At 34.5% G+C, this 12,549-nt stretch overlaps 1 protein-coding gene across 2 annotated transcripts in view; it reads left to right on the forward strand.

The window, feature by feature from the left end:
• CACNA2D1 (calcium voltage-gated channel auxiliary subunit alpha2delta 1) overlaps positions 1 to 12,549 on the forward strand; it is a 491,057-nt gene that overhangs the window by 451,806 nt on the left and 26,702 nt on the right. For both annotated transcript variants that reach the window (XM_032402277.1, XM_032402278.1), the window contains exons 25-32: positions 1,864 to 1,961; positions 4,428 to 4,515; positions 5,632 to 5,694; positions 6,334 to 6,437; positions 7,341 to 7,427; positions 10,518 to 10,585; positions 10,965 to 11,003; positions 12,410 to 12,481. In XM_032402277.1, the coding sequence (XP_032258168.1) occupies positions 1,864 to 1,961; positions 4,428 to 4,515; positions 5,632 to 5,694; positions 6,334 to 6,437; positions 7,341 to 7,427; positions 10,518 to 10,585; positions 10,965 to 11,003; positions 12,410 to 12,481 (619 nt within the window). The remainder of the gene's footprint in view (positions 1 to 1,863; positions 1,962 to 4,427; positions 4,516 to 5,631; positions 5,695 to 6,333; positions 6,438 to 7,340; positions 7,428 to 10,517; positions 10,586 to 10,964; positions 11,004 to 12,409; positions 12,482 to 12,549) is intronic.

Raw genomic sequence — 12,549 nt, forward strand, 5'->3', positions numbered from 1 at the left:
GCTATTTCTCAGAAATGAAAAAGACATTTCAAAGATGAGTTAGAAGGAGAAAGGAACAGTATGTGATAGCCTGTAATTAAATGCTAATTGTGGGAAGAAGTCCATTTTAACTCTGTCAATAATGAATGAGTAAAAATCATGCAACCTTTCTAAACCCTGCCTCAAAACTAAATTTTTCTAAGAACTGAGTTTTGTGGGGTTTTGTTTGTTTGTTTGTTTTTGAAGTTCTGACATTCTCTTTACTGTCTGAGGCTTTCTATTTAGGTGATGGCCTTGCATCTGAAAATGTTCACTACACAATTGCACGTCTGTCTTCAATATTTGATTATCCCATCTGTTGCATTAACCTAGTTAGTATAATGACAACCTTACATTTATGTTGTTTTCTATTTATTCTCAATTTCCAAAACACTTAGGTTAGCAGTTCTCAAAGTAGTGGTCTCAAAACCCGTGGGTTCCAGAAGCCCTTTCAGAGAACCGACCAGGTCAAAGCTGTGTTCCTAAAACAGCAGTAAATGTTTTTCTCTTCTTCATGTCAACCTTGGCAGGTAGAAAAGCCGTGAGGAGCTGATACCTTAGCAGGAATCCAGGCAGTAACACTAAAGGCTCCTGGTAGCTGTTGTAATCTTTCTTGCCAGGGGAAAAGCCAGTCTCACGTTAAAATATCCTTGATACGAGCAGTAAAAATTATTAGGTTCATTGAAGCTTTACCCTCGAGTACATGTCTTTTAATACTCAGTGGGAAGAAGATGGGAGTTCTGCTGCATACCAGAGTAACTCGGCTGTCTCAAAGAAAGCACTCGTGGGATTGAATTTAGAGCTGAAATAGGTGCTCTTTGCGCTTTTTTCAGGAAATAGAATTTTACTTGACAGAATGACTTAGGTATTTGATAAACATTTTCTCAAAAATCAAGGAAGGCTTCTACTTTGAAGAAAACAACAGGGTTTGTTGCTCATGACAAAATCTGTGCTTTCACACAAAAATAAGAATTTGGGGGGAATTTGTATTTAGTGTTTCCCAGTAGTTATCTGGTGACACTAGTGTGATGATATTAATGAATATGATTTTTCAATCTTATAATGAAATGTGTCATCGTTTGGCAGATCTGCAAATTTTCCAAATAACCAATTCATGATGTTACAAAATCAGATTGATTTAAAGTGTAAGATAATGCACTGAATTTTAGTGTAACAGTACAAAAAGTTCATTGTTTCAAATTCCATATTATAACTAACTACCAAGAAATTACTAGTAATCAAGTTTTGGTATGTTATTAAAAAAAGGAAGAAGAATAGCTACAACACTGGAGAAGCGTATAATTCTGTCTTTTCCAGCTGCATATCTTTAGGAGAACACATTTTTTTCATGTGCCCAAATAGAATCTTGCCGTTGATGGAATGTAGAGGCATACTTAAGCCAGGCATTGAAGAGATTTGCAAATAGGTAAATCAGTGCCACTTTTTTTCACTAGGTTATTTTTTTAAAACAGTAATTTCTCATAAAAGTGTTACCATACGATGGGTTTATTCTTGGTATGTAGTGAGTATTTTAAATTTTCTCTGTTAATTTCTACATGGAAACTCCAACATAAAATGAAAATAGTGCATTAAGAACAACAAAAGCTAACAAACATTTATTGAGCACCTGTTGCCCAGAGGGTAGGTGCTTAATATATATTATCCCTACTCAGCCCTTATTCTCAAAAGTGTTGTTTCATTATAGAGAGGAGGAAATGGAAATAAGAAATTAAACAGCTTGCAAAGTCATAGAGGTAGTAAAAGAAAGTGTTTTCACTTCCTCTGATGGCTGTGTACTTTTTTTAAAGTTGTGATTTTCATAGCTCATGTCTTATTTTTTTTCAGAGATTACTGCAATGACCTTAAAATATCAGATAACAACACTGAATTTCTTTTGAATTTCAATGAGTTTATTGATAGAAAAACGCCAAACAACCCATCCTGTAAGTATAGATCGATTTGTAATAGTTGTTTAGTATCACCGTCACTCTGCCCAACATGGTCAACTCTGGGTTCCAATTAGTGTGTTGGTGTGCTGGCTTCTTGATTTACGGTGTAAATTTTTAATGGTGAAATATAACAATTTGGCCTTTTATATATTAAAGAATTTTTATTTCATTGTGAAGGAAAATCACATTTTCAAAGCCAGGTAATAGATACCTGCGAATGTTTAAATGTAAATAGGGTATCCTTACCTTGGCTCCTTTCAAATTTAAGAAACTTAATTTTGATTTTATATATATATATATACACACACACACACACACACACACACACACTCCGTAGCCTCTATTTTATTTAAATTCAATTAAAGTACATCATTAGTTTCAGATATAGTGTTCAATATTTTGAAGGTTTTTCATTGCATTGTTCTTGCTATATAGAGGAAAACATACAACATATTTTTATCGATTTATCTCTTAGTAAATATAACTTGAAAAAAAAAAGTAACAGTAACTGACTTTTATGTCCTTTCCTCCTCCTCCCTGCTTCCTCACTCTTTCTTCTCCTGTGCTTTTATTTTTTTTTTTTAAGATTTTATTTATTTATTTGAGAGAGAGAAAACACGAGCAGGGGGGAGGGGCAGAGGGAGAAGCAGGCTCCCAGGCTCATGCCTCAGGCGGGGCTCCATCCCAGGACCCCAGGATCATGACCTGAGGCGAAGTCAGATGCTTAACCCACTGAGCCACCCAGGTGCCCCTGTGCTTTTCTTTTTTAAAATCATTTTCCTTTCCATCAGGAAGAGTTAAAGCACATCCTCAGTTATAAAAAGTGAATTGAAGCCATCTCTTAAATTTAAATTTATCTCATAAAAAGAACGAACTTCCTAGCACCGCTCACTTTAGCTACCAGAATTAGAATGAGCTACTCTGAAAACCAGTCATGGGTAGATCAAGCCCCAGAGCCCTGAGGAGCGAGTAGTGGCCGGCTCCCTGCCCAGCGGGGAGTCTGCTTCCCCTCTCCCTCTGCTCCTCCCCACAGCTTGTTCACGCTCTAATAAATAAAATCTTTAAAAAAATAGCTGTAAAATTTATAGTTTCCTCAATCATGCTCATGCTATCAAATAATGTGTAGAACTAAAAGTATCAGTGATTGAAATCTAAATAGTTTCTTTTCAAGGGATTCAGGCTATTTTAATTTTGCTTTTAGGGAAGTATTTAATCCGTCAGTAAAATTACAATTCTCACTCTTTATTTATTAGCCTACCTAAATGTTTCTGCTATAAAGCTGTTGTCTTCTTCATATCCCCCATTATTTTGGAATATAGAAATGAGATTATATGTGTGTAAAACGGTAAAGCTCAGTACTGATAATCTGTTGATGTATTGCATGCAGCAGGGGGCATATTTTAAAATTACAGTGTAATTAAAATATGAATGCAATTATGAAATTACTTGCAACATTGATTTATATTATGAATTAGAATAATGGTCTCATTTCTTTGACCTAAAAGGATTTGTGGCAAGTAAATTGTATCTTTCACTTTTCAAATGGAACTGTTTTTCAAAGTGATTCATTTTCTGCTATAATAAAAATAGTTCCTAAAATGAAGTCTAAAATATGGATTAAGCTGATCCTTTAAAATTGGGTGAGAGATATATTAAATTTAAGAATATCAATTAAAATGTTTTCCAGTCTACTCCCCACCTCTGGATATTTAATACCCCAGTAATAAGATATTTAAGACCCCATATTCCTTACCTGAGTAAAATGAAATTTTATCAAAAATGTGAAGTTTCAGAGTATATATATACTTGGAGGTTATTCAGAGTTTCATGGGCTTGGAACAGAGGAGCCAAGAGAAATGAAAAGGTGACGTTTTTTGTTCAAGAATGTTTATTAATTGACCCTTGGTCATGGCCATCTGCCCCTCCATTACCTATGAACTTGGGCTAAGATGTTCTTTGGTTATTCCAGAAATGACAACCTGAAGCCTGTGGTCTTTCACCATTACCAGCAGATTCCAAAAGCCTTCTTGGGATAGTGCTGGGCTGTGTTAAGTTATTCAGTTCCTTGGCCAAAACATACAAACAGGAAACTATACATATTAAGTAGTTTTATCTTTATATATAAAATTGTCCATTAAATTATGATCATTTAGAATCACCATACTAACCTATTTAAAAAAAAAAAAAGGCTATTTCCTCATTGTTTATTTTAAAGTTTACAAAATAATTTTCATTTAGAATTGGCTTTTCTATTAATTCTGGCCATAGCCTGAAAAATAGGAGGTAAGATGAACAATATTAAAAAAACATGGAGAAAATTAATATTGGATATATTTTGTAATTCACAGAAATATTATCCACTCTAAGTTGCTTTTATAAATAGAGAATGTATTTGTTTCATTATTATCTTAATGGAGAAACTATGCGGGTGTAATTCAGGCTATCCTTTTTCTGTGTTAGGTAACACGGATTTGATTAATAGAGTCTTGCTGGATGCAGGCTTTACAAATGAACTTGTCCAAAATTACTGGAGTAAGCAGAAAAACATGTGAGTATTTGTTCTTATTAATGAAAAAAAAAAAAAAAAAATATATATATATATATATATATATATATATTCTGCATTTCAGTTTAGCTTTTCCCCGAGAAATATTTGGAAAATAGGCCTCATAAATTTAGACTTTATCATTTATCTTTAATAACAATTTCCTGAGAAAAACATCTTGCAATTGTTGACAACTTGCATTTGCAGTTGTGGGCGTGTGTCAGGACGAACACCTGCACACTTACTTAGCTTTCTCTGCTTATACACTGCAGTATGAACAAACCAAGTTAAATAGGCGTGTTTGTGTTTCAGTGTTTGTGATAGAATGGGGCTTCCAGTGAATGTTTGATTGACCTTTTAATAACACTACTGCACACCCAGTCAATAAATTGAGAAATCCAATTATGGTTCTCATTTACAGTCCCGACTCCATTTCCAGTCAGTCACCAAATGCTAAATATTTCTCCTAACAATGTTGCCCTGTCTTCTTCACACCCAAGTTCCTAATTTCCCATTTCTAAGAAATGATAGCAACTGCTCTTTCTGCCTTTAGGGCTTCCGATTCCTCTCCCCATAGCCCCTCGTCTGTTCTCCGTAGAACTCACCCCTATCAGTCTTACTCTCAAAGTGCATCACTTCCAGTTTCAGGATAAAGGTGAAGCTCTCCGGCATGGATTCCAAGATCACTGATGAGCTGACCAGTCTGAAGAAGCTGGTCCTTGAAACTTTACTTCCTGTTGCTTCTTACCTTGTGCCTTATGTTTTTATGACACCAAATACTGTCACATTCTTCACAAGCTTTCCCTTAACGTTCACTCTTGGCTCTACGTGTAAGATTGTCCTGCTGCCTCTGTCATCTCTGCTAATTCAAAATGCAGCTGTATTCTTCCTTACTATGAAGTATCTTCCTAGAGAATCCTCCATTTCCCAGATATTTTCACTAATAAAACATAGTTTACATATATTGATATATTTACTTTGTCTTCCTTTATTTTAGGAACTCATTTTATTTCATTTATTATTTACTATTGCTCATTTATTATTACGTCAACACCTAAATTATTATCTTACCGAGAGTAAATGGAATAAAAAATTTCCTTCTTCTGTCTTCTGTTTTAGCAAGGGAGTGAAAGCGCGGTTTGTTGTGACTGATGGAGGGATTACCAGAGTTTATCCCAAAGAGTAAGTTCAAGTAAGATCTGTAGAAATCAGTACATTACAAAGGACTACTCTGAGGATGTTTACATTACTAGATAAGGAAACCACTGTGTAGAGAAACTTATTCTTAGATTAACATGGAGTCACTTAACCTATTTACAATAGTAAAAAATCCCCTATTTCTTTAAAAATGCTGTATGATTATTCAGTGATACTTTTGGATATTTTGGATGTTTATTGCAAAATTTAAAAGATTTTTTGTCTCTGTAGACACAAGCGTACCTAAATGAACATAATGGTCATAGTCTATTGGCAATACGTTCGTAGCGCCTCATTGTTTTCACTGTTCTTCATTGGATCTTATCTCTTATCTCCAGAACAGTCTGTAAAGTGGCCTGGGAAGGCTTATTACTATTAACTGACCTATTAACTGACTTGTACATAATTACCTGCAGAGTAAAACTAAGAGCTTTTTCTGACTCTCAGTATCATTCTATGGTGATATATTGCTTATTAACGAGTATCATTTACACCATCAATTACCACTGACTTTCTTAGACATACCTGAGATGTAGGCATATCTGTAAAATTTCACGATGTTCACGGCAAAGTAGGTTATCAGGCAGATTAGAGAATAAAAATGATGAGCCATTTCCTCCTTAGGGCTGGAGAAAACTGGCAAGAAAACCCAGAAACATATGAGGACAGCTTCTATAAAAGGAGTCTCGATAATGATAACTATGTTTTCACTGCTCCCTACTTTAACAGTAAGTATTACTTGGAACTCAGCATTCTCAGTTTCCTTTTTTTTAAATAAATTATTGTTCCTACCCGCTTCCCCCCCCAAAACCATGCATTTTAAGCTAATTGCTCAGAACAGTCCTTATTCAGTATATACTCTATGCATGACATTGGAAAGACACAAGCATTCATTTAGTTGAGGAGGTAAAATGCCTACACAGGAAATAGCCAGCCAGTAATGAAGAGATAGCATATCTACAGCATGTGTAATACATAGAAACACATGTAGATAATCCTTTGTTTCACAAACTGCAAATAGGTGATGAATGTTTAGTGACTTTCGGAAATGTAATTCATCAGTTAATCAGTTTTAGTTCAATGTATTATTTATGAAAATTATCAATAGCCCACATTTTAAAATATTTTCTTGGGTTCTGTCCCAAAACCTTCCTAATTTAATCCCCGAGCCTCTCTGGGGGGAGGTGTTATTCATCCTCATGTTCACAAGTCGGGAAACTGAAGTTCAGAGAATTTTGTTGGAGTTTTGTCCAGGAACTTCGGTCTTCTAAAATGCAAAGGCCGTTTTGGGTTCTAAGAACAATCTTTCCACTTCACTTCAGTGGCCTCCCCACTATTTTAGCAAATGTCATGAAGCAGAGATTTGGCATGTATCCATTTTGTTGTGAAGGTAGATGAAGCCCAGCTGAGTAATTCACACCCCCAAGTCAGTTCATTCAGAATAACTCACGGACACTCCAGTGAGCCTGGTATTTAGAGAAAAAAGAGGGAAGAGAGGACTACACACCTCCTTGTTACCTCTATTCTAGAATACTTCAGCAAAACACTATTCACCTATTAAGAGAAATTCACTATTTGATGTATCTAGACAGGCCTGTTTTCCTTTTCTGTTGTTGTTTTTCTTTTTTTAGAAAGCGGACCTGGTGCTTATGAATCAGGCATTATGGTAAGCAAAGCTGTAGAAATATATATCCAAGGAAAACTTCTGAAACCTGCAGGTAAGGATGTATATTGTATATATACACATGACCAAAATTAAATGTGACCTAGTATTTATAGTAAAATTTCACAATACTTATCAGGAAGGTCATCAGAAAGCCTAAAGCAAAATAAAGACAGACATGCAAATTTTTAAAAATAGAAAATACAAATAGTTACCTCTGAGATTGGGGAATAGTAAAGTTGATACTGTATAGAGGTGAGGGATTTTCAAAGTGTGTATGCTTATACAATGCTGACGCAAACTTATGGAGTCAAATCAAAGTTCTAAATGCCGGATTGATCCAACATTTCCACTTCCTAAGTCTGTCCTATAAGATACTTTCAAGTACACAAAAGGATATTCAGCCAAGGATGTGAATATCTGTAATAAGTTAAACAGGAAGAGTTAAGTTTTTATCATTGGGGGGAAAGATAAATAAGTTATGGCATATCTGTACTATGTACCTGAAAAAATGAAGTAGTAAGAATCTTTTTTAAAAAATAAAATCACAGTAAAATAGAAAAATGACTTTTCTTGCTAAAACAGGCCAGAATACAAAACAAATCATAAAACTGAGCATCAGTGGAAATTGGAAGTAGGCTGGAATTGTGATGCCGCCAGCTTTGCTTTTCTTTTTCAACATTCCTCTGGCTATTTGGGGTCTTTTCTGGTTCCATACAAATTTTAGGATTATTTGTTCCATTTCTTTGAAAAAAGTGGATGGTATTTTGATGGGGATTGCATTGAATGTGTAGATTGCTCTAGGTAGCATTGACATCTTCACAATATTTGTTCTTCCAATCCATGACCATGGAACGTTTTTCCATTTCTTTGTGTCTTCCTCAATTTCTTTCATGAGTATTTTGTAGTTTTCTGAGTACAGATTCTTTTCCTCCTTGGTTAGATTTATTCCTAGGTATCTTATGGTTTTGGGTGCAATTGTAAATGGGATCGACTCCTTCATTTCTCTTTCTTCTGTCTTGGTGGTGGTGTATAGGAATGCCACTGATTTCTGTGCATTGATTTTATATCCTGCCACTTTACTGAATTCCTGTATGAGTTCTAGCAGTTTTGGGGATGGAGTCTTTTGGGTTTTCCACATAAAGTATCATATCATCTGCAAACCGTGAGAGTTTCACTTCTTCTTTGCCGATTCAGATGCCTTTGATTTCTTTTTGTTGTCTGATTGCTGTGGCTAGGACTTCTAGGACTATGTTGAATAGTGGACATCCCTGCCGTGTTCCTGACCTTAGGGGGAAAGCTCTCTGTTTTTCCCCATTGAGAATGATATTCGCTGTGGGTTTTTCATAGATGGATTTTATGATATTGAGGTATGTGCCCTCTATCCCTATACTCTGAAGAGTTTTGATCAAGAAAGGATGCTGTACTTTGTCAAATGCTTTTTCTGCATCTATTGAGAGGATCATACGGTTCTTGTTCTTTCTTTTATAAATGTATTGTATCACATTGATTGATTTGCGGATGTTGAACCAACCTTGCAGCCCAGGGATAAATCCCACTTGGTCGTGCTGAATAATCCATTTAATGTACTGTTGGATCCTATTGGCTAGTATTTTGGTGAGAATTTTTGCATCCGTGTTCATCAAGGATATTGGTCTGTAATTCTCCTTTTTGATGGGATCTTTGTCTGGTTTGGGGATAAAATGAGTTTGGAGGTTTTCCTTCCATTTCTATTTTTTGGAACAGTTTCAGAAGAATAGGTATTAATTCTTTAAATGTTTGGTAGAATTCCCCTGGGAAGCCATCTGGCCCTGGACTCTTGTTTGTTGGGAGATTTTTGATGACTGCTTCAATTTCCTTAGTGGTTATAGGTCTGTTCAGGTTTTCTCTTTCTTCCTGGTTCAGTTTTGGTAGTTGATACATCTCTAGGAAAACATCCATTTCTTCCAGATTATCTAATTTGCTGGCATACAGTTGTTCATAATATGTTCTTATAATTGTATTTCTTTGGTGTTGGTTGTGATCTCTCCTCTTTCATTCATGATTTTGTTGATTTGGGTCCTTTCTCTTTTCTTTTTGATAAGTCTGGCCAGGGGTTTATCAATCTTGTTAATTCTTTCAAAGAACCAGCTCCTAGTTGCGTTGATCTGTTCTACTGTTCTTTTGGTTTCTATTTCATTGATTTCTGCTCAGATCTTTATTATTTCTCTTCTCCTGCTGGGTTTAGGCTTTATTTGCTGTTTTTTCTCTAGCTCCTTTAGGTGTAGGGTTAGGTTGTGTATTTGAGACCTTTCTTGTTTCTTGAGAAAGGCTTGTATTGCTATATACTTTCCTCTTAGGACTGCCTTTGCTGTATCCCAAAGATTTTGAACAGTTGTGGAAGTAGCCTGGAATAAGTGGGTTCAATAAAGTAGAAATTTTTTTTTCATTGTATGATTCAGTATTTGAATGTTCAAGAAAGCATACCTCAGGCCAGATTGAGAAGGTCGATTGCTTTCCTGCTCCTGAGGGCAGTTTTACCCCTCACTGGTTCAACTACTAACTCATTCATTCAGTGGCTCACTTACTCACTCACTCATTCTCCCAGTGACTCATTCATTCCGCCTCCCACCCACTTATCTTTCCTGGACATATATTTCTTAAGCACCTGGTGCATGCATCGGCAGGGCTAGGGAAGCCTCTGAAAACAATCGACTTGAGTGACCTCCTATGAAAAGGCTATTCCTGACACTACCACTTTTTTTTTTTTTTAGCTTACTACGTATATTAGTTAATTGGCCAGCTTGTGGCCAATGAATCAACTGTGTTGCGTATATAAATAAAATTATTTAATAGTTTAAGAGCTATTGGCATTACTTCTTAATGAAAATTCCAAGAAATAGATCTCTGTAATAAACATGAGATTCAACCCAAATTTAATGCTAAATTACCATATAGCGAATATTATATGGCTCCTAACTAAAATTGCAACTTTTTAAATTAATTTAAATCAACTTTTCAGTGTACAGCTGAAATTAATTTAATCTCAAGAAACTTAAATTTGCCTGCCCAGGAATATTCAAATGTGAGAGGAAAAATAGATACTAAGAATCATAGCCACACTTTTTAAATGTATGTGTCAATTTTTCCTTACATCATTTTTCAGTTGTCGGAATTAAAATTGATGTAAATTCTTGGATAGAGAATTTCACCAAAACATCAATCAGGGATCCGGTAAGATAATTTTTTAAAAAATGTTGATGCTATACTCCATGTCATATGCAAATGAGAAAAGTAAAAGTAAAGAAACATTGACAAAATAAATTTTCAGTGCTACTAAATTGAAGCAGAACTATAAATTACTATTTTTGGAAAGATTTTTTGTTTAAATTAGTTAGAAAAATATTTCAGTGTTATAGTTTGAAATACTAGATAGCTATTTGATATTTTATAAAGATAAAACTATTACTTTTTTATGATAGGTAGACTGTCATTTAATCTTACTTTTAGACTTGATAAATTATTCTAAGATTTTTAACCTGGTAATAGTATATCATTTAATCATTCTTTTAAAGTAAAAATGTGTGGCAATAATTGTATTTTTGTCTTTCAGTGTGCTGGCCCAGTTTGTGACTGCAAAAGGAACAGTGATGTAAGAAAACTCTTTAAAATTTTTAACTGTAATTTTTTGTGTTACTATTGCGAAGACTTTAATGCTAAAAATGCAGGAATTTTTAAATAAACACTAAAATTATTATTTTATGGAACCTTGAATTAACCTATAGATAAGAATTTGAGTTATATGCTTATAATTCCTAACCTTATTTTTAAAAATATTCGCATGTTAAGGTCTTTTAAAAAGCCTGTTTCTGTATAGACTCTCTTCTCTACAATCTCAGTTGTATTCAGTCTCATGACTTGAGCCAAAATCAGAGGAGTCAGACGCAAAACCAACTGAGCCACCCAGGTGCCCCTGAATGGGCAGTTTTAATCCGAGTGGCCTTTACTGGTTATTAGGGCAATCTTCCTTTTTTTTTTTTGTATTTTACCTGTATTTGGTCACACTGTATTTATAGCGATGAGAAAACTTTTTGAGCTAAATTTTGGAATTGTTTTTTTAATCAAATTCCACTTACATGGATTGGATTTTACATTGTCTTCTGTTACTTCTACTTCTTTGTCAACTGTCTTCAAAAGTTAAACATTCTCTAAGAATGACACTGTATTATTCCAAGAATAAAAAGGAAGAATTCCACTATTTTCTTCCAGTCTTCTTATATGTGTGTGTATATTTCCAAGGCAAACAGTGGGTTCATATGATCTTATCATTTCTAGTCATGCAAAATTATAAACCAATCCTTTTATTTTTATAGTTTCTCCATTTTACATAGACTTTGTAAATATAGACTGTGAAGACTGTTTTCAGAGCCAAGGTTTTTAGCAAGCTGCTTCCACATTAGGAAAATGGAATGCATATGTCCTCAACTCTGAAAACAATGTTTTTGTTATTTTATACAATAAAAATTATTAAACTGATTCCTGCATTTAAACATGATATAAACTGGGTGGGAACTGAGTTCTGTGATGACCATTTTTTGTTTTGCTTTCTGCTTTTAAATCTCCTAAGTATCCTCATGCTGCCTCTTTTTTTTTTTTTTTTAAGTCTGAAGCATGGTGACCCACAATGCATTTTTAAAGATATGTCTTATCAAAATATTAAGTATGTGTTTATACATTATTAAATATTTTGGTTTATCCAATTTCCTGGATCATTTAGATGACCAAATGACAACAAGATTGCCATTCGGAATGGCAAAAAGTTTATTTCTGATTTGTTCTCAGGATTTATTCATATTGAGTTGACAGTTTTAACTGAATGGGTGGTCGGGGAATATGAAACTCTGAGAGTCTGATATGTATCTGTATGTGTCCTTAATTTATTTCATCAAAATCTCCTGATTATGTTTAAGTTGAAGCTTTCTCCTGTTTTTGTTATCATCATCTACCTACAATGGAGGAATGATATCCATCCTCAAAATGTGTTTTTTATTTCATTAGGTAATGGATTGTGTGATTCTAGACGATGGCGGATTTCTTTTGATGGCAAATCATGATGATTATACAAACCAGGTAGGTACTTGAGTGGGACAAAGTATAGTTTCCAAAGTGTATGTCACTGATCAGTATTACAAAAGTCC

This window comes from Phoca vitulina, unplaced genomic scaffold (genome assembly GCF_004348235.1).
Source record: "Phoca vitulina isolate PV1807 unplaced genomic scaffold, GSC_HSeal_1.0 scaffold4, whole genome shotgun sequence".
Classification (NCBI taxonomy): Eukaryota; Metazoa; Chordata; class Mammalia; order Carnivora; family Phocidae; genus Phoca; species Phoca vitulina.